The 23558-nt window shown below is 39.1% G+C and overlaps 1 protein-coding gene across 1 annotated transcript in view; it reads right to left on the bottom strand.

Moving 5' to 3' along the window:
* Window positions 1-23558, bottom strand: part of PDXK (pyridoxal kinase) — a 933402-nt gene that overhangs the window by 193323 nt on the left and 716521 nt on the right. Inside the window, exon 7 of the mRNA XM_044072247.1 lies at window positions 10015-10060. Within this exon, the coding sequence (XP_043928182.1) occupies window positions 10015-10060 (46 nt within the window). The remainder of the gene's footprint in view (window positions 1-10014; window positions 10061-23558) is intronic.

Here is a 23558-nt window from a genome sequence, read left to right as displayed (position 1 = left end):
GCTTCTGTAGGGGTAATTTCAGTAGCAGATTCAGCCATGCTCTGTGAGGCCTCGGCTATCGGAGGCATGCTTTCGGCCGAAGGAAGAACCGAGGACTCGGTTTCAGCTGAAACCGAGACACTCGCGGTTGGCCTAACCGTGGTTTCAGCCGAAACCGCGGACCGCGAGTGTCGGTCCTTTTCCTTGCGCTTTTTAGCTAATTGTGTAGTCGGAGTCTCCGACGGCATTTTGTATGCAAAAGCGGGACCAAAAAACTCCTCTGCAAACTCTGACCGACGTCTAAGCGTCCGTCGGTTGAAGGAAGCACAGGCTAGACAAGCTGATACGTCGTGGTCTGGGCCTAAACAAGGAAGGCAGTAAGAGTGGAAATCTTTATGAGGTATTTGTTTCCCACAAGTTAAACAATTATTTACTTTGTCTGACATCGGCTGAGGCAAGAAAGAGTCCCCAACGGGGTACTTAGCTTTTTAGAAGTCTTCGGTAGTAGAAATCTCTGGATCTGACCGACTGGCACTTGCGAACAGCTTCTGCTTCGGGCACCGCGCGGCAAGAAAGACTGAGGGAAATGGCGTCGGCTGATGCCTTTATACCACAGCAGCTATGACGTCAGGTGAAGTGCGACATCAGCCGAGGCCAAACCCAGACTTTGGAATCCGGCCGACCGAAGGGCTGCCTGAGGCAGGACAACCCATATGTTAGGACTGCAGATGCATCCTTGAAGGACATCTGGTAATGCAAGTAGCCTGCTTTGAAGCGGAGGTATCTTCTGCAAGATTCCCTGATTGGGATATGCAGGTAAGCCTCTTTTAAATCTAGAGTTGACAACCAGGCATCTTTGCCTAGCATAGGAAGTAATGGGTGAAGAGTCAGCATCTTGAATTTTGGAATGTCCAGAAAGGTGTTTAGAGTAGATAAGTCCAGAATTGGACGCCATGATTTGTCTTTTCTGGGTACCAGGAAAAGTCTTGAATAGAAACTTGTCTCTTTTCCTCTTCTGGTACTAGTTGAATAGCCCCCATGCTCACGAGGGAAAGTACTTGTTTCTGGGCCTCTGCCCACTGATTTGGGGGAAGGTCTGGCCATCTATTTGGAGCTGGCAATGTGTGGAAATGAAATCTGTATCCCTAGGATACTATATTTAAAACCCATTTGTCCTGGGTTATAAGTTGCCAGTTTTTTGCATGAAAAGCGAGTTTTCCCCCCAAAGGGGTGGCTAAAAGGTAAGTGCTTGGTAAGTGTAGAGGGAAGTCATTGAGGCTGCTTACCATAGGGATGTGTCTTGTTGTTTCCAGACTTGGAAGAGGAGGCACCCCATTGCTTTGTTCTGAAAGTCCCTTGGGATTGAAACCTGGTGCCTTTGGAATGTTTGGGTTTGACTTGAGTGGCTCTCGAAGGAACTGGAAAGGACCAGTTCTTAGTAGGCCAGTACCTACTAAATCTTGAAGGTTGCACTTGTAAGAAATCTTTCACAGTTTGCATAGATTTAGCTTTATCTTCCATCTTTTTTAGAACTTCTTTAGCCTTATTACCAAAGAGACGGTCCTGTTGTAAAGGAGCATCCAACAATTTTGCTTTAACATGATCAGGCAGAGATTGCTCTTTGAGCCAAGCATGCCTCCTTAGCACAGAACCAGTTACAGCAGCCCTGCAAGAGGCCGCCAAAGAATCAAAACTACATTGCAAAGTATGTTTTCCAACTTGTTCCGCTGAATGCAACAGATCGTGTAAATCTTTATTTTCCATACAATCAGAAATCAACATAATTTTCTGTTTAAGCAGTCCCATGATATGCTGCTATTTTAGCATATGGAATTGACAGTTTAAAGCCCTGATTGCCAAAGTTGCAGAAGTGTAGACCTTCTTACCCCATCTATCCAGCACCCTGGCATCTCTATCAGAAGGGGTAGGATTTTTAGCAGTAGAAGCCTTAATGCCCTTGGGGCCCTGAGGAATGGTTTCAGGATCTGCAACAGGATTTTTGAAAAGGAATTTGTGGGAGTCAGGAACCCTGTAGTATCTGTCTGGCTTACAAGGAGCCGGAGGCAGAGAATCAGGAGCCATACTAGATTCTGAAAACACATCATCAACAATGTTTAGAACAGGAGGTATAGCCAAAGGCCTATGCTGAGAAAGAAGAAGAAAATCCCTAAGCCTCTTTTTAGATTCAGAAAAATCCTGACCTTCCCAGTGGAAATGTTCCCTTAAGGTATGTAAAGTTTCCCCAAAAGAAAAATCCTCAGGGGGAGAAGCAGAAGGATTGGAATCCTCTGCATCAGAGTCCTCATAAGTAGGTATTGATAATCCCTGTTCATTAGAAGAGTCAGAAGAAATAGAATCCTCTTCAGAAGATTCATAGTCAATTTCTTGCCTAGGCCTCTTAGAAAGGGGTGGTATGGCTACCCCTGATTAGAGTAGCTAAATCTTCAGCCATTTTGATAATTTGTTTTTTAGGCATAGGGTCCTGCACATATGGCCTAGGCATCAGTTTTTTAGACATAGTACGAGATTTTGACTTAATATTGAAGATGGCATCGGTTTAATATACAAATTTGTAGGCCTGAATACACCCTCAGAAGCCGGTGCCTGCACAGCATCTCCAGACCTATCCAAGGTAGAGACATCTGTGGGTTCCATAATGAAGCATCTCGCGGCATACCGGACTCCGAATGGGTCTCAGTAGAGGCCTGCGAATCAGAAGTAGCGGGTATCAGAGAGTGCGAAAGTGCCTCACTGAGTACCGGCGAACTGGCGACTGGCTTAGGTGAAGCGTCATCGGCAGTTTTGGACCTCGACGGCCTGTCTCTGTCTTTTTCTTTGCGTTTTTTAGGTATTCCAGTAGTCGGATTGCTAACCGACGTCATTTCTGGATAATAAAGCGTGAGCCAAAATATTTAGAAGCAAAAATGTACCGACGATGGATAGTGCTTTGATTAAATAAAGCACAGAACCGACAGCAAGGTACGTCTTGGTCAGGACCTAGGCAAGCAATACAGTACAAATGAAAATCCTTATGAGATATTTGCTTCCCACAAGTAATACAATTATTAACTTTTACTGACATCGGTAAGGAGCAAGAAAAAGTTTCCCCAACGGGGTACTTAGCTTTTTAGTTGAAGACTTCGGATCTGAAACTAGAAAACAAAAATTTCAGGAGTCGGCCGACCGGCACTTGTGGACTGCATCTGCTTCGGGCATCGAGAGGCAAGAAAGACTGATGTAATGGCATTGGCTGCATGTCTTATACCCCTGACGACCTGATGTCATGGAAGAAGGGACAGCAACCGACGCAAGACCCAAGACTTTGTTAATCAGGCCGACTGAGGGCAACCTGCCAGCAAATTACCCAAATGTAATGACTGCAACAGTGAAACATGAAGAACATCTAATCTAAGGGGGCGGCGAAAGGCAACACATTCCGGCTAGGCTTATAAATGCCTTTGGGCGGATAGCCTAGTACCTACTTATGAACCTATTATGAATCACAAGTTAAAATGTAACCTCTATATCAATAATGTCATCAAAAAACAAACCAAAAGCTTAGACTCCTTTACAGAGGGAAGCCTTTCTTAACAGATCACACAAGCATTACTACTGTTTGCCCTTATTTGACAGATTACAAACTTCATGCTAGCCTGGCTACATTTTGACCAACCTGCAAACTGTACATCTAAACAGACTTAAGTAAAACTATACTAAAACAGCAAAACGTGATGTCGAACTTTCCAAACAAAATCTACCACTGTCATGGTTCTCAGAAGACTGAACTGGTTCAACTTATCAATTTCCTTAATTTTAATAAGGTGAAAATGGAACATTGTATCCTTTACATATCCAACAAATGTCCTGCCATTTGGAGAGTCTTACAGTGATGCACTATCAATGGGAACCCCTCGATCCGAATCATAATATCATGCTAAAATTATCCTATCAATTGGAGAGTCTTACAGTGATGCACTATGAATAGGAACCCCTCGACCTGAATCATAATATCATGCTACAGTAATGTACTATCAATGGGAAACCCTCAATCTGAATCATAATATCATGCTGCAGTGGTGCACTATCAATAGGAACCCCTCGATCTGAATCATATTATCATGCTACAGTAATGTACTATCAATGGGAACCCCTCAATCTGAATCATAATATCATGCTGCAGTGGTGTACTGTCAATAGGAACCCCTCGATCTGAATCATAACAGCATGCTAAAATGATCATATCAAAAATAATGATGATGACTAACTTTCTTCAATGTATACAGCAAAACTGTGGAATAACTTCACTCTCAAAGTTTGAAAAATCTGAAAGAAAAATCTATTAAAGCTTAGGCATAAACACACCTTCTCCCTAAATGGTCCTTAGCTGTAATACAGGTATTAGTTTAGTTTACATACAATCCTTCTGCGTTGTATCTAATATCAAGAACAGCCAGATTCCTACTATCTTCTTTTCCCACACATCCTCAGTATTACGCCCCTCTTCTTTTCCCCTCACTACTTAGTTCAACTTTATAAAATATCTCAATCTCTGTTTCACTACTTTGCCCCTGACCTCTTTCCACTTTCTCTGATTTTCATAGCTCTGCTCCTTTTCTTCCATTATTATTTCATCTTTCTACCTATATCACTTCTAACCTCTCTACACTTCTTTTTGTCATGCATCCTACATGGTTTACTTCACTCATGTAATATTGCTTCCTCCATGTGAATATGAAATTACTGTACACCATACATGTAATGCTCTCATGACTATCATTTGTTAGCACTACAGTATATTTAGTCATTTAAAAAGTCCTTGCCAACTCTCTGCAAAAAATATCACATTTGCTGAAAACCATATGATTACAGGTGTATACACTTTCTCAGGTTTATGCCAGTTAAGTTAAGGAGTTTTCCTGCCCATACCTCCACTGAAAATGGGATCTACCCACTTAAACGATCGACAATAACAAACCGCAAAAAGAAAGAAACCAACTTTATCAAGTACTTTTCAGCATCCAGTCTGCATACCAGTATCACCTCTGAGTGAATTATCTAACACAAACAAATAGAAGGGGGGGGGGGGTATTCCGAAAAAAAGGAAACAGCATAGTACTTTATGCAAAACAGCATGGTGAGCAGGGAGAGGGTGCTTCAGAAGCACATGCAGTGATGGCACGGCACTGGAGAAATAGCCCAGAATGTATCATACACTAATGGCTACCTAATGACATGCAAATGAGTGTCACCATACTAAGAAGACCCATCACATATGCAAATGACAAAAATCAAACATGGCAGACCAATATAAAATTAAACCGATTGGCCTTGGTGAGCATTTATTCTGAATGCCAGGATTCACATTTTGATGCTAAGAGCAGCATCAGTATTAACAAGGCAGCATTTGTTAGTGGCCACAATGCTGTGTTGTCACCCACCAAGATAGAGAAGGGTCCACCAGTGGCAAGCAGACCATCACCTCCATAACCAGGACATTGTCAACCACTATGTGTGGAGACAGAGACACCACATGGGAGTCAGTAGATGTGACACCCTCACGTGGAATCAGGAGGGATGCATGGACTGCATATTCCAGTGGACACAAAAGTTTGTGTAGCATTAACCAAATTTGCTATGGGGATGCTTTAATGTCTGACAGTGGACAACTTAGCAGTTGCACAGGATTTGGTCTCCTACACAAATTCCTTGGCATAATGTTGCAGCATGGTGAGGAACATTTTTAGTTTCCACAAATAGCAGAGGAGAAAACCATCATTAAAGTATTTTACAACACAGCCTGATTCCCTGAGGTGCTGGGGCTTTTAACTGCACCCACATTGCTATCAAAGTCTCACTTGCTTGACATGGCAGACACTATACCAACCACAGAGGCTTTCAATCCATCAACTGCCAGGTAACGTGCTGTGCATAGGGTGTTTATACAATGTGTCTGTGCATAATCCAGGCAGTTAACAGTTAACAGGATCCCCACATCTGGCACATGGGCAAACTACAGCATTGTTTCATAAAGAGTGACTTTTCACAGTGTCGCCTAGTTGACAGGTCCATAAAATGACAACCTCAGAGTCCTCAATATGCTGGTCTCATGAACATATGTAGCAGACCACTTACAATGGTGTCCACTGCTGTGTGCTGCAGGTGATGCAGGTAATGCCTTAAAACCATGGCTGATGACCCCTAGGCCTCACACCATGTTGAAGATGGCATACAACACCACAGAGTCACAGATGCAGGACTTCACTGAATGTGCGGGCATACTTCTGAAGGCCCACTTCTACTGTCTGGACACATCTGGCAGTGCAATGTAGTATGTTCTGGAGACCTGCAGCAAGATCACAGTGGTTTGCACCATGCTACATGATATGGTACTAAGATAGTACTTAAGGAACACAGTAGGACTGACAGACATACCTGTTCCAAAGTGGAGGAGTAGCTGACGGAACCAGTAGTAGTGGTATTCAATATGATACATAGCAGAATGCAATACTTTGTAGCAAAGGGGCAGTGTCTGGTCCACAATTATGGGCCAAGACAAAGACAACTCACCAGTCCACATGACATCAAAGGCAGATGGAAGGAGTACATCCAGCAACTTCTGAATGAAGAAAACCCCACAGAAGCTGTACTGCCCCAGACATAGCCTATGATAAAAGAAGAGGAGGAGTCCACCACAGAAGAAGAACAGTGCTAAGGAAAATGAAGTCGGGGAAACCAGAAGGCTCAGATGAGGTCTCAGCAGATGCAATAAAGATGCCGGGTGAGATGAAGGAGAAATGGCTCCTGAGTGTACTCGTAGCAGTATGGAGAGAAAGGTGTATCCCAGAGGACTGGAGAATACGCATACTAGTGCACGTGTTCAAGAACAAAGGGGGAATTCACAACAGTGGCCAATATAAAGGGTATCAAATTCCTGTCACACTGCATGAGAATTCTGGAGAAGGTGACTCACAAATGAATACACATAGCAGTAAAAAGTAAGATGCGAGATGAGCAGTTTGGATTCAAATCAGGATGCAGCACCACTGACCCAATGCTTGCAGTGAGACTGGCAGTTGAGAAGAAGCTAGAGGTGAGGAAAGAGTCCAACTGGGCATTCACTGACTTGGAGAAAACATCTGAAAAGGTCACAAGAAAGCTGATTTGGGCAGTCTTGTGGTGGTTCAAAGTCCAAGAAAAATTGGTAGAATTAGTGCAGGCAATAACTCAAGTACGAGGTGCTCCCAGTGAGTCTGCACTAGGGTTCAGGTCTGAGCCCATTGCTGTTCATTCTAGTGATGGAATACATTAACAAATAGGCCAGGGGGGACAGATCAACAAACTTGCTGGATGCCGGCAATGTGGCATTACAGACAGACTCTGTGCAAGAACTTCAGCAAAGAATAAGGGAATGGAATACAAAACTGAAGGCACAGCGAACGAAACTGAGTACAGATAAGACAGCTGTAATGGCAGAAAATATATCTGCCACTGCTACTGCAGCACAGCAACACTCTTACCCCTCACATACAAACTGCTAGGCTGTTAATGACAGCAGTACAAGCTAAATGGGGTCCCTAAAGTGGAATGATTCTGCACTAAATTGACATTAGTCACACAGCATGAAGTCCAACTAAAAAAGCAAATGAGCACAAGTATGAAGGGATGTATAACTGAGCATAATGCACTTCAGTAACTTTCTGGTATACTACAGCTAGTATTAATGGTACACACTTCATGCAGATGTTGTCTGCACAAAACAGACACTGAGCAGACTGCTTCCAAAAGCCTAAGCATGCAAGCACAATATTAGTGTAGGGTGCTCAGTGCTGCCATTTTGTACACCCCCTCAACATACTCTCCAAGGGTGCCCTATGCACTATTCTTGGATATTTATGCTATAAAGCAGTATCTATACAGCCATACCTACTTGCCCGTGAAGCAAAACAAGCATGGCTGCCTGGGGTCCTGGTTTGATTCCATCTCTGAAAAACAGTGCTCTCAAATTAAACCCCTGCAGTAAGGTAGTTGGGCCTCTTGTATGTGAACAAGGCCTTCCTTCCCATATGCTTACTTGTAAGAAAAGACAGCTTGCAAAACAATGTGCCATTTAAAATAGCATGCCTACACTGTGCCTCACTCTCTAAGCAATCAATCCTATTTTCCCTAGATGCCTCCTGTTGTTCTCAAGTGCTGTTTCTCAGATAGGTTCTCCTCTTTGAACGTATTCATTAAATGCTGTATAATGCACAGTGCTGCTCTACTGCATACCCTACCCCCTGCCATCTTAAGTGCCATGCAATGCTGTACAAAAGCTTAGTGCACTGGTAAAACAAACCATGTACTGAGTTGCTACTTCGTATGCCATTCATTTTGCAGTATGATGTAGCCAATGCATGTGCCATTTTGTTTTTGAATCACACTAGTGCCATGGATGATACTCTCTCTCTTTACTAGATTTGGTATGCCAAACTGAAGGTGTTGCTGAATCCTGCCCAAGATATCACACAGAAGAGTCTTCCTTACAGACGCTCTGTTCCTCGGGTCCAGATCCAAGCTGTACTACTTTACAAGGTGTTTATCTAATAACAGGTAAATATGATGCAAATATCTACAGTATACATACTTATGAAGAGCCTATAAACAAGGTCTTCACCTTCCATTTGCTTATACCTAGAATTAAGTTTTGGCAATATTCTTTAAAACTTAGAAGACATAGTAGAAAGGTTTAAACTGAAGCAAAAGAAAATAATTCATAAGTATTGTCCCATGGAAAATGGCAGCACTGAGCTAACTTCATAAACTGTCATTCCTCACTTGGTCAAAGGATGAAGAAAACAGATGGCCCCCAATGAAAACAATGTAGGGAACTTGAAAAATCAAAGCACAATTTTACATGAAAAACAAGGCAGACTATGCACTTGGAATAAGTTAGCAATTCATACAGAAACATTAATTTAGATATAAGACACAGAGTTTAGAAGAAAAAAAAATGTGGAGGGTAAAGGGCACTGCGTACCTGTATCCTAACAGACAGCGCTGCTTTATTACACTGCAGTAGGCTGCTGCCAGACATACAATACAGGAATAAAAACAAATACAGAGTCCTAGTAACAACTGGTTAACTGAGCAAAATGTATTTCCATATTCATCTTTGCATACTTCACACTGAAATATGACATATTTAAATGAAAATCACAGAATGACTAACTGATTGGTTAGTATTTGTTTACTGGGATAGACTGTCAAGACATAAGTTGCCCCCTTTTAGCAGAGGCCTTACGAGAAAAGCTCCAAGTATGGTACAAGCACTAAAGGTTCATAAAGAAGATAGGAAAAATTAGAATTACTGTAAGCAATTTAACAGAATAAATGCAAATAGAATACATAGTAAAACATACAATTTTATAAAAAGATAACAGATATAACAAAACATTTTCACAGAATAAGTTTACTAACTTTTTTTTTATATATAAACTTTTGCAACACGTCTCCTCCCATGACCATCAAGCCTCCATTCTGTTTTGGCCCATTCATTCCCTTGAGCTCTACCATTCCTGGGACACCAGAAAAGGGGCATAGAGTCAGGGACCTCAGCCATATTCAAGTGGGATGTTTTTCCCTTGAATATTCTCAAGACTTCCCCCCATTGTGCAGAAAGCACAAAGCAATTCATTTTACTCTAGGCCTCTGTGAGTGCATGCTTTGTCACACCCAATCACTCAACCAAAGGCTGTGCAGTCTCGACAGGCACATGCTCACAATTTATCTATACCATAAGTCACAGTTCTGGGCCTTCACCAAGTACAGTTCTCACAACAAAACTTCACCAGCTTCCTCCACTTGGAATGGGCAAGCTAGTACTGGCCACTTACAGCCATCCTATCCAGACCACTAACCCAACCTGGGTTATCTGGGGTGAGTCAGGGCCATATCCATTACATTAAACAGCCAGCGTACAATTTCAAATTTATTTAACTGCAAAAAGCAGTTATCTGCAACTACAGCTAACAAATCACAGAATGAATATGAACTTGCCTCTAAAGCTTCCTTTTCAGTGCTGAATGTTCTACCCGTGAGCAATCTGGAAAAAAAAAAGAAAGAAAACAATAACTATGTTGCATGCTGTTAGTGTTTTGAGGTAATTTGGTGTTAAAATGATGCATCAATATAGGTAGAAAACTATATCTTCTCCCATCTGTTCCAAGAAAATCAGTTAATCAACACTGGACTTTTCTTGTACTATTAATGTTGATTTAAGAGGGGAACGATAGAGGCCAGTGCATGTTGAATTGCAGTACATATAATGACAAAATAAAGTAAGATTAAGACATTTGCCCTAGGGCTACCAGCCCCCAATACCCATTATGTTCTGCACTGTTAAGAAAATTCTCTCATGTTGCTGAGAGCAGGAGTTCCTTTCTGCTCCCTATGTTTGAAGCACTTTCAACAGCTTCCTCTTTAAGAATCTGTATCATTCCTATTTCTGGTGTTCAGCATTCTAAGTATTTTAGTTCCTTGATCCTTTGCATTCCTTCTAGGCACAAAACTATTCATGCATTCTGCATGCACAAGACTGAATGACCCAAAAATAGTACAAGTATGCATGCACAGAACCAAATTTGCCAGACACAACTTATCGGTGTAACTATACAGTAGATTATCATTTCCAGAAGTATATTGTCATGTAAGGAGTAAAAAATGACAAAACATCTGAAAAAATGAACCATTGTATGTATATAAAGCCATGAAAAATAATGGGTGAACTGAAATGATGTAAACATTTGAAGAATAACAAAGCCATACGGTTGTGCTCACCAATATAATAAGCACATGGTACCACCTGTCAGTTAAACTTTGGCATTTTTTTGTTTTCATCACAGTGTAAATACTTTACTCTTTAACAATCACATGGTCTCTCCACAAGGTGGAATCCAGCATACTGGAACAGGTAATGTGTATTACTCATCATATCTAAGATCTAACAGTAAGATGTTCAGATGGAGATATGATAAAATCAGCAAGCAAAGGAGAGCAGTATTGCTGGAACTTAATTCATCCTCAAATCTTAGTTAATACCTTCATGAGGTAGCCCCTGTTTTTACAAAATCTCACCAAGATGACTCTGATATATAGACTGCACTTTATATAGTATATACCATGGACGGAAGTAGATTAACAAATAAAAAAAAAAAAGACAGCTGGGTGCACAAGTCCCAGGATAAAAAAAGTGCCAAGTCCTGGTAGGTGCACCAGTGCCAGGACTGGAAAAAAAAAGTGACAAGACATGGAAACATTCCTTCAATGGGGTTACACCAGGCTCAGGATGGCCCCCCTGTTGTAGAAGTAAATTAGTCCACAAAAACGTAGAGGCCTAAAAAGAGCCATAAAGATGACAGAGTGGACTACTGAGGATTCTTCTTCTTTCGGCTTTTCCCGGTTAGTGGTCATCACAATGGATCACCTGTCTGCTCATGATTGCCAGTAGAGTTTTATGATGTCGAGTTGCCAGCTCAGTGCCCAACCTATCACAGAAGGCACATACATGCACACACTCACACCAAGGGCCAATTTAGAGTATCCAATCCACCTACAGCATGTATTTGGGATGTGGGAGGAAACCGGATCACCCAGAGGAAACCCATGTGACCACATGGAGGACATGCAGACTCCACAAAGAAGGCACCCCAGTCAAGGATCGAACCAGAGAACCTCTTGCTGTGAGGCAACAACGCTAACTGCTGCACCACCATTGCCGCCCAGAGTGGACTACTGAGGATAAGAAAGAAATTATGTATTGTTACTATTATGTAAAAGGCCCACAATTTCTGGATACAAGATATTCAAAAAGATTAAGAGAAAAATTAGAGGACAGAAAAATACTTGCACAAGAAAAAAACTGTCAAAAGTACAAATACGTGTTTATGTTCATTAACATGCATTTGAACTTTAGAAAAAACTGTCAAAAGTTCAAATGCGTGTTTATGTTCATTAACACAACAGATTAATGAAAAACAGTATATAGACCAAGAAACCACGGACTGTTTGGAAAAAAGAAGCGACTGAGGAAGTACAAAAATATAAACAACAAAACCACGCAATTTTTGAAAGGTATACAAAAGAAATATGGGCATGGGAAAGAAAGATTTTCACAGAAGATCCAGATTTTTGCTTCACATTTTTGGTCTGTTCCTCAAAAGATTTGTGGTTTTCTGGCAAATTAATGAGGACAGAATTCACTTAAATATGAAATACATTTGTGTTTTGGACTTTATATCCATAAAAAAATGCATGTTAATGCAAAAACCTTTTAGTCTAGAAACTTTCCAAGTTTAAAGGAACAATATTTATTTATTTATTTTTTTGTTATAAACACCTTTATTGAATTTTGTCCCTATTTTTGGGCCTTTGTCTTGCCATTATTTTTAGCTTTGTCCAGATTTCTTTTCCTAACAGGTTGAGAGGTATGGATATAGTGTAATATCTAGGGTCTATATTACAAGCTCAAAAGCTTAAAAGAGCAAATGCTCTTTTATCGAACTATAAACATCGAAACCACATAACATCGAAAACACGAAACAGCAATTTTTTTCCCAGGGAAAAAAAATCACTGCTCTACAAAAAAAGACAAAAAAAACCCCCAAATGCAAACACAAAATAAAGTTAGGGCTTCGCCCCTCACCCCCCCCCCGATGTGGGGGGTTGTGCCCCCCCCCCACACCAACTCCAAGATCGGACCACAGTGGAGAAAATGGCAAAGTCCTGAAAATGGCCCAATGACTTTTTTTCCCCTTGGAAAAAAAATCCCTGTTCTGTGTTTTCGCTATTTAGTGGTTGCGATATTTGCAGCTCGAGCTTTCGAGCTTCTGATATAGACCCTAATATCTATGCAAAAGAGAAAGCCAAACTAATCAATACATAAAAACAATTCTAAATATATTTAAAGAGAGTTACAGGCAAAGGCACCCAGATATGAAAATTTCACAATACAAAAAATAAGATGACAAAGGGGAAATGTAGAACAGAAAATTAGTAAAGCAGAAGTTAAACAAACTGAAGCTGAAGCTATGGACTACCTGCGAAGTGAAGGATTTAGTGTAGAAAGTCTAACACAGGTTAGGTCACAACATGATGGAACAATGAGTCCCAGAATAAGGAAAAACAGGTGGAGCTGGAGGCATCTGAAGTAGAAATATGGACATGGGAAAGAAAAAGAGATTTAATATGGTGAAATATTTATGCAAAGCAGAAAGCAAAACTAATCAATACAAAAAGAGCAGCACCAAAGATATTTGAAAAGAAATAAAGGCAAAGGCATCTTGATATGGACCATTTTACAATAAAAAATAAAGAAAACAAAGAGGGAAGTATGAAAGAGGATTAGTATTGGTGAAGTTAAAGAAACAGAAACTGAAATTATGGATTAAATGCAAAATGAAGGATTTAGTGCAGAAACACCAACTCTGGTAATGCCATGGCATGAAGGAACAGTGTTTCCCCAAATTAAGGAAAAACAGGTGAAATGGGAAGCATCTGATCAGTTACCACATGAAGATACTCTGAAGCCTTCAGTAAGAAACCATACAAAACTTCAACTGGAGCTGCACAGCTATGGAGGAACAAGAAAAAAGTGTCAACTTTGATACAGTCAATATTGTGGAGTGATAGGCCAGTAAGTTCCCATATAAAAGAGCAACAGACGACATAGGATGCAGCTGAAGAGAACAGGTCACAGGAAGATGTTCTGAAACTTTCTGTAGAATGCAGGGAATGGAGAACAAAGAATGTGTCCTCAGTTCAGAAGAAAATGATGTAAGGGAAGAGTTGCTTGATTTAATAGAGATGGACAGACATATTAAGATCGATGCAAGAAATTGATTACAGAAAGTCAGTAAGACCCAAAATGTTAGAAGTCTGATAAGACAAATGAACACAGTTAACAAGACTATTAACAGAAATTCATGTGACATAACAGAAGTAAATAGGATGTATTACTGTGCAGCTAAAATAATAACAGATTAAGTCTTACCACAAAAACACAAGGCAATAAGAGAAAGACAGGGAAGAAATCAAATGCGATCATGGAAGTATCAAACAGACAAAATTATAAAGCAATTGAGACCAGAAGTGTCACTGATCATAGGTTCATAGGATGATACTAGGCTATTGGCCCGGAGGCCTTTATAAGCCTAGCCAAGAATTTCACCCATGTTCCCATAAACTCAGCACCTGTTTTCCCTATCCAGCAGGGACACAGGTGGGATCCTAGGGGTATATTTTCTGGTTCCCATCCAGTCATCCAGGTTCCTCTTAAAGAAGGCTAGTGAGGTACTCTGCTTGACAAGGACAGGAAGTCTATTCCACAGATGGGGAAGTAGTTGGGACATAAATCTATCCCGCCAACAAGTTCCATTAATGTCGCAGACCAGGTTGAGACATTGCATGTGGGTTGTGCAAGTGGAGTTTGACTTACTGATATACAGCAACTCCATCAAGGCTGAATCTGAGATGCCCTTGTATGCTAGACACAGGTCCCTTCTGAGTAGTCTGTATGAGACTGAGTAGAGGGACAGGGCTTTTAGTCTATCCGTATAGGATAGGTGTTTGAGACCCTGGATTTTCCCAGGAACCTGTGTGGTCTCTCCAACTGCTGCATGTGCTTGGCAAGGTACATGCCAAAGGGGGCATTACTCGATAATGGGTCTGATAATGGAGGAATACAGGGATGTTATGACCTCCTTGTTCCTGGATGAAATACCCTTACTTATGAGGTACAAACAACCAAACCAAAAACCACCTCCAGAGGAAGCTTTAATAGGCAAAAATAGTAAAATGAAAAAAAGGCTTCCACCACAACGAAAAGTTCACTGAGAAATTCTGTTAAAATGTAGGCTTTAATAAAAAGAAGAAATGTTGTTGCTTGTCTTTCGGTTTTTCCCGGTTAGGGGTCACCACAGTGGAATTCTGGTCCGCTAATGATTGGCAGTAAATTTTCACAAACGCCGAGGTGCCAGCTCGATGTTCAACCTTCAATGAAGGCATGCCCATTTACGTAAGACAAAGCACAAATTACTGCTGTTAAATAAAGATCCTTAACTGCTCAACCAATAGGTTCATAGTTCATAGTTTATTACTAAGCTAACTGCCCTTGCAAGCTATTTTAAGCCTAGCCAATTATCCCTTGTGAGACTCAAACCCTGCACCTTGTGTTTGTAAGGCAAACACCTTAGCCATTAAGCCACCCTCCCAACCCTTCACATTATTTAACAGCAGTAAGTCAGATCTACACACCAGGATCTGAAGAAGGTTTTTTAACTGAAAGCGCTTATCCTGGTTGACCTGCAATTTGAACAGCACAATTTGTGCTTTTTATTTCTTCGTTTTACTAAAGCCTACATTTTAACAGAATTTCTCAGTGAACTTTTTGTTGTGGTGGAAGCCTTTTTTTCAGCTTACTGAGGTGGGCCATGTAGAAAGTCTTCCGTACAATGGCGGCAACATGGTGGTCAAAAGTCAGGTTGCTGGGGTGGAGCCTAGATGGCAAACAGATAAGCACCATTTTTTTAGAGCCCCACAAAACAGTACTAGAAAACAGGGAACAATTATTTTCATTAACCAGAAATAGAAAAAAAATATTAACAAACTTAAGAACTACAACTCTACTAAATTTCAAGAAATATTATTGAGTTTTTCCTGTCAAAATATTCTGGAGAACAACACAGCTGTTTGGTAATAGTCAGTCTAAAGAATTCTCATTCAGAAACCACTCTGAAGAAGGACTATAACCACACGTAGAAGGTACCTCTGAGCCAAAGATAATACGAGGTGCTGAATTGAGACAGTTTATTCAGTACATACAAATACGTAGGAAACCACAAACACTAAATAAATATCATTAATGCAATTCACAATACACGCGTTTTCGTCTCTCCACTGTAAAACATCAGATGACCAGTGTGACATAAATTGAAAAATATATACCTCCATTAATTAATTGCAGACCAGTAGGAATAAAACATAACTCTTAAAAATACCCAATGAAATTAATTCAATGTCTAGCTAATGACTTTTTAAAAAAACACATCTTAAAAAACTTATTTAAAAATATTGTACGTTTTCCCAAATTAATAAATCAGTGTTAATAAATATATTATAATGCATTACATCTCATGAATAAATAAATAATTTAAAACCTGTTAAAACATATTTTTCCCCTACTTTAAAGAATATATCTCAAGATAAAATGTTGTAATAAAATAGTACCATCTACTGGCTGAAGGTTATATTACGCCTCAAAACACTTTGGCAGATCTTAGTTTTAATAAAGGTAGAATAGAAACATAATCATTTAGCCCCCCCCGGGGGGGGGGGGTCCTGCTTCCAGGGTAACTTGCCACCACAATTCCCTAAATTCAATTTTCTCCTCCCATAGGCCTCCCCTTATTTCATTCTTTACCTGTTCCAGCATAAAAAAAGAAAATTCTGCTTTCAAACAAAACTTTGTGTGCTTGTATAAAGCATTAGTTTCTTTTTTAGTTGTTATGTCATATTTATGCTCGTAGATCCTTCTCCTTAACATACGTTCAGTCTTACCGACATTGAAGGATCTACACTCTAAGCACACAGCTAAATACGCTATACCTTTGGCTTCACAGTTATAATAACCTATACTATTGACCCATCTATTCCTACTCTCAATATAAACTTTATCAGTGTTCATAATGTTCCCACATTGGGAACAATGCCCACACTTATATGTCCCTAATCTCTTTCTATTATTTACAATATTTTTGCCACTATTTTCAAAAATATTCTTGAGACTTTGAGAGTTTGTATAAACCACAAGTAAAGAATGAAATAAGGGGAGCTAAACACTGAATTAATTTCATTGGGTATTTTAAGAGTTATATTTTATTCCTATTGGTCTGTAATTAATTAATGGAGATATATAATTTTCAATTTATGTCACACTGGTCATCTGATGAAGTCTTACAGTGGAGAGACGAAAACGCGTGTATTGTGAACTGTGGTAATGATATTTATTATAATAGTTATGTTTTATTCCTATTGGTCTGTAATTAATTCCCCATTCTGGTATTATAGACAAGCTCACCAGCCTGAACATAAACCCCTCCATCACAAGATGGGTTGCCAAATGGCTCACGGACAGAACCCACATGATGAGAGATGCGGGAGCTAGGTCTGACTCTAAACCGGTTACAAGTGGCATTCTCCAGGGCTCAGTCCTAGGACCCCTCCTCTTCGGCATATACTTCTCAGAGGTACAGGCAAGCACAAGAGGACTATGGCTGACCAAGTTCACAGACAACTGCAAACTAGGGGCTATAATTGACTCTCTAGCTGACACAGATATCCTCCAAAAGGTCTCACTGAGACGGATACATGGTGTCAAAATCATGGCCTCAAGCTAAATGCCAAAAAGTGCATAGTCATCCCCTTTAGAAAAAACAAAGTACCCACAAACTACCACATAGGTGGCAGTCCCCTAAATACGGAAGATGTAATAAGGGATCTGGGGACCCAAGTAGATAGTTATCTCACCTTTGATAATCACATTGCCAAAGTGGTTAGAAAATCCTTCTACGTGGCCCACCTAATCATAAAAGGGTTCGCATCCAGATCAAAAGAGGTCATTGTGCCCTTCTACTCATCACTCCTCAGACCCATCATAGAGTACAATGCCCCATTTGGGATGTACCTTACAAGACACCTGCAACAGCTGGAAAGACCACAGAAGTACCTCACCAAGAGGATCACTGGCCTCAAACAGATGCCCTATGCAGCTCGAGTGAAGAAACTCCAGCTATACTCAGTTGCATACCGCCTACTCAGAGGTGATCTCTGCCTGACATACAAGGCCATGTCCAACCCAGAATTGATGGACATGCCCCACCTAAAGAAAACCTTATCCCCTCGAGCTACATGCTCTAGGGATCTAAACCTCACCACAACAATAAATATGACGTGCTGGAGGGATAGATTCCTTTCCCAGAGACTTCCCATGCTTTGGAACAAGATCCCAATCTACATAAGGCAGAGCTCCTCACTAACACTCTTCAAAAGAAACCTTGACGAGTGGATGGGAAACAGAAAGTTTACCTCGGGGATCACTTCAGTGGCTCTGCTGGACAGAGGCACAGGGAACTAATCTAAGGGGGCGGCGAAAGCCAACACATTCTGGCTAGGCTTATAAATGCCTTCGGGCAGATAGCCTAGTACCTACCTATGAACCTAATAACTGGCTACTTAATAAAGTGGATGATTTAGAGAATAGAGAGAGAACGACTAATATAAGAATATTTGGCCTACCAAAAAAAACTGAGGGAGAAGGCATCATCACCTTTTTGAAGTGCTTGATTTAAAAGAGGGATTATCAAATGGAAAAGAAAGAGCTCACTGAGCCATAGGAAAATCTATACCCTCTTCACCTAATGCACCACCAAAAACAATTGTGGTAAAGTTCCTGTCCTTCTTGGATAAAGAACTAATTTTAAAAACAGCCTGGAGAAAAAATTCCATAACATATAAACAGAGTCAGATCAGATTTGACAATGGTGGTGGTGCTGCGGTAGCGTTGTCGCCTCACAGCAAGACATTGTGCCGTTCGATTCTCAGCTAGAGCGTCTTCTGTGTAGAGACATGCGTGAATTGGCGTACCTTCATTGAAGGCTGTGTGTCAGGGCTGGGAAACTTGGCACGTAAAAAATCTGCTGCCAATCATTAGCGGACCGGAGTTCCGCTGTGGCGACCCCTAAATGGGAAAAGCCAAAAGACACAAACAAATTCTGCAAAAGTGTTAGAAACAAGGAAAAAACTTGGCCATTAGTGAAACTTCTCAAACAAAATAAAATAAAAGCGCAGATGGTATATCCTGCTAGAATCAGAATTTTCTATCCAAATGACTTGAGAACCTTTAACAACATTGAAGAAGCTTCTACCTTCATCAAGAATAATATCATAACAATTCCTGAAGAAATGGACTAGACTGTTTCCACCAACTTGAAAAGATCTCCAGAAAAAAATACTTGGTCTGATGTAAGGAAAAAGAAATAAAGACCTGATTCTAAAACTACACAGTCTTCCAAATCTCTCAAATAATCAACAAAGATATAGACTTTTGGACTTTACCTCAAAATGTATGTATTTTATCTATTATATTGGCTATTACACTCTGAGACATTTATACTTTTTCTTAAACTTGTACTTTATGCAACATACTCATCACAAGTCTAGTGGTTGTGTCTGATCATGTTAAATGGTTTTATAACTTACAGTGACTTCTAAAAATACAGTTACCTCTCATTCATAGGCAGTGAGGAAAACCAGATTCAAATGTTATCTTTCACTTTAGTATAATTAGTTATATGTAAAGGAAGAACAGAGACAACATATACACAAACGTTTTTTCTCGTCTCCCTTTTTATTAATAGTATATTTAGTTCACCTCATTGTTGCATAATAGGAATTGAACATTTTTAATCTTAGTTTCTGTGGCTTACTGACTTCACTACACTTCAAATTCCCATTTAAAAGTGACATAGATATCAATATTTTTAAATGTGGAAAAAAAAGTTAAGTCACTATAAACAGAGTTCCGTTACTGGGTCCTGATAATGCTGTTATTTGAAACATTCTCATGCACTAGTTAGAGCTTCCCTTGTCTGCTATGAAAGATTTAAGGTGGAACTAGTCAGTTAAGGAATCCCCTGCTTGTCTGTTGTTAAGGTAGCGCTTGTGGTGTGATATCAGTTGCACAAGGAGTATATTTTAAGCTCATTTAACATGGTCTTTGGATTATTAAAATCTACAAACCCTGACTTCTTTTAAATAAATAAAAAGAACAGGTGTGAAATCAGTGACAGAGTAGCTGTTTTTCATGTAGGTAACACAAAAAAGAAGAATTTACAGTAACACTGAATAACATCCAATTGAAAAAGTAATAGAATCATTACAGACTACATTGTTACACTTGAAGTAAACACAGTCCTTTCTTACTTCTGAATTATTCCTACCTAGGCTGTAAGATACACTATGTTATGGTGATCCAGAAAAATGACATGTCTGATAGTTTTGTAAGCATCTGTTACAGTGTTGCAAGTGTAAATAGGAAAATATGTGTGTGAGATGCACAAATCAGCTGCAGTTGTGACATACTTCTGTGCACATAAGTAAAATTAAGACAGGTTTTAGACATATTATGCTGCGGTGGTGCAGCGGTAGCGTTGCTGCCTCACAGCAAGAGGTTCTCCCTCGATTCTCGGCTGGAGCAGCTCCTGTGTGGAGTCTGCATGCCCTCCCCGCAGTCGAGTGGCATTCGAAAGACATGCGTAGAATGGGCATGCCTTAGCTGAAGGTTGGGCATTGAGCTGGCACCTCGGCACCCGTAAAAAAATCTACTGCCAATCATTAGCGAACCGGCGTTCTGCTGTGGCGACCCCTAACCGGGAAAAGCCGAAAGAAAAACATATTGGATACTTTATTAACCTGGTAACAGAAATCATCTAATTTTAGAAGCCACAAAGGTACTTATTACCTTGTACTTATAACTCCTGCTTATTTTAATATAATGTGCACATTGCTTTATTAGATAACATAGTAAACCCTGTACTGTGCAGTCTTGTTATTTTCCTCTGCTCACACTGCCTAGACATGTTCAATTGAACTGATTAAGTAGTAACCAAATAAATAGTGAATACAGTAGATAGTAAATTACTGATTACTCTCCTCACCCTTTAGTGCTTTCTAAACTTTAGTAAGTGGGGTTCAACTTTCAGCAAAGTGGCAAAAGATGCTGGTAATTAACTCTTACACCAAAATGCAAGTAGTTGTTTAACTACACTACTACACTGTTTGGGCATGTGCACTTATTTTCTATGATGAACAGTTGACTTACTCCCAGCAAAACTTTAAGCCATGGTTCTATAACTCATAATACTGGCATCTCAGACAGTCTTGCGAGTGCCTGTTGATGTATTGGGGGAGTTGCCTTGATGACGGGGAAGTACTGGGAAACCTATAGTAAAATTGCACATGAATTAGCATAATAAAGTAGTTTAGATGTCATTCATTCTAGCAAGAATTGTTTGAATTACACATTTATAGACATAGGTTCCTAAGTAACACAAATCCTAAATGATATTTTGTATGCTACACATCTGGTTAAGGCGGGGATTTATAACATAAACTACCTTTAATCCTTCAGGCATTAGTTGTATAGCTGAGTATTATGCAGCTGATACTTTTACTGAATATTGACAACTGTTTAAATAATAAGGTTATCAGTTTCTTAGTGCGATGGTTGGTAAAATGAGTTCACCTTGGAATTTCATCTTTATTTCTTTAAAGTAAAGGGCCCATGAGAAAATGTCTTCATGGTCTTCTTTTGTTACTGCTTCAAGTAGTAAAATAAGACAGATTTGTAAACTGTAATTCTTGTTGAGAAATTAAAGTAGAACACTAATTAAATAGATATGAGATAGAGAGATTTCTTAAGGCACTGTTCAGCTTAATAGGTTTTGTATTTTTTAGAGTGTCATTACTTTAAACAATGTAATAACAAAGAAAGGAGTCTGCCTACTGTTGTATCTTGCTGCATGACACAGTCTTTGATAAACACTCTATTATAAAGGTTCTAAGGAACTGTGGCTGTGCAGAACAGCTTCAGTAATGCTCTGTCTTGACTAGCATTTTGTACAATATTTTGTGATAATATTCTCATAATATGAATTGATATTATAACTATGCATTAGTATTAAGAAGTTTATAAATTGCTCACCCACATGCTCACTTATCAGGGCAAATTGCTTCTGTTTCATCATTAACGAGTGATCACTATGGTCTAATGTTGTCTTTCTTCATTTTTTCTTTTAATATGTCACAACTACGTTCATGGATGCACATAAAATAAACTGAATCTGTTTATGCTTTCATTTGTCTCTAATTGAAAGCATGTGAGTGATACATAGAGACTTATGACATGTATTGTTCACTCAAACATATTTACATTATCATCTCTAGTGAGCACAACTCTAAGGGTTCATTCTATGGACTACATCGTTTTTGTAGTATGATTCAAATGTTCTGAATAGACTTTGTCCGTATTTATCTTCACTTATTGATACATTTCTAAATCTACTTCACTCAGTTATAATATATTATTAGTATGTAGGAGAGTGTTTATCTGACATAATTATTAGTGTATTGGTCATATCAGAATATTGGACGCTATTAATATGTATATATACTACTCTCAGGCTAAAAAGAACTAATGCTAAGCAACATTTACTGTGTTATAAATATGATTTTACTTTATGAATGTTTAAGTAGTGCATGATAGGATGATTATATTCTGAAAAAGAAGCCTAATCTAATCTAAAATTAAACTGTATTACCAAATCAATACTCATTTCCATACATTACGTTAATTCATTATTAATAATTATATAGGGAAAATAATAACTAATATTGTTAAATCTCCACGATAAAAGGTGTACTGGAGCTCGAAAGGGGTTAGTTTTTTCTTTCTTTCTTTTTTCATGAGGGACGTTATGGTAGACAATCTGTTAGATTTCTTCTCATCTAGCAGATTGGAAGTGTATTTCACTTCATGTACATTAGAGGGTTTACAAAAATATTTATATACTTGTTGTTATACAACTAAATTTTGGCATTTTTATTTTTTTCTTTTTTTTATTGGCCTGAACTAAACTCTATTTTAAGTTATTTGACCAAAATTAAAATATTGACTACAATGAGAATTATTAACACAGTAGTTACACATTTTACAATTGGTATGGTACTACAAAATATAATACAAAACAAGTATGATGTAAAGTTAAATACTGACAATGGACTTGACTATTTTATCCTTAAACACTAACAGTTTAAACAATCCAAGGAAAAGATCTAATTTATTAAGATACATGAAATTAAATAAAATGCAAGTAGTATTTCTTCAAGAGACTCACTTCAAAACAAATGATACCTTTAGCTGGAATCCTAATGAATATATGATCTTATCTCACTCTTCATATAAGAAAAAGACTAGGGGAACTTTAATCTTATGGAAAAAAAATGTCATTATGCCTCAAATCATTTACAAATATGATAAAGAAGGACTCCTAGCCATTGTAAAATATAACAATAGACTCTGGACATTAGTAAATATATATTGGTTTCCAGGTATTGGGGTTGGGACAATAAGAAAACACATGGATCTAATAACTACAGTATATAAAGGAAATTTGATTTTGGGAGGTGACTTTAATTGTATATTGGACAAATCAGAGACCACAAGCAAAAGAATTTTACGTGCAAGTTCTATAAGGAAGCTACCTAAGAAATGGGAAGAAAGTTTAAATCTAATTGATGCATTTAGTTATAAGGAGAAAGTAAAGTTGTGTACACTTACAATAAATGTAGATGTTCGAGTGTATTCACTGTTGCAGTCATTACATTTGTGTTATCTGCTTGCACTAGCCCTCAGTCGGCATGATTAACAAAGTCTTGGGTCCTACATTGGTTGCTGTCTCTTCTTCCGTGACGTCAGGTAGTCAGGGGTA

The sequence above is a fragment of the Protopterus annectens genome, chromosome 5.part0, assembly GCF_019279795.1.
Source record: "Protopterus annectens isolate FY-2018-M chromosome 5.part0, PAN1.0, whole genome shotgun sequence".
NCBI lineage: Eukaryota > Metazoa > Chordata > Ceratodontiformes > Protopteridae > Protopterus > Protopterus annectens.
The sequence above is the reverse complement of the archived record's forward strand: the minus strand, read 5'-3'. Positions and strand labels throughout refer to the sequence as shown.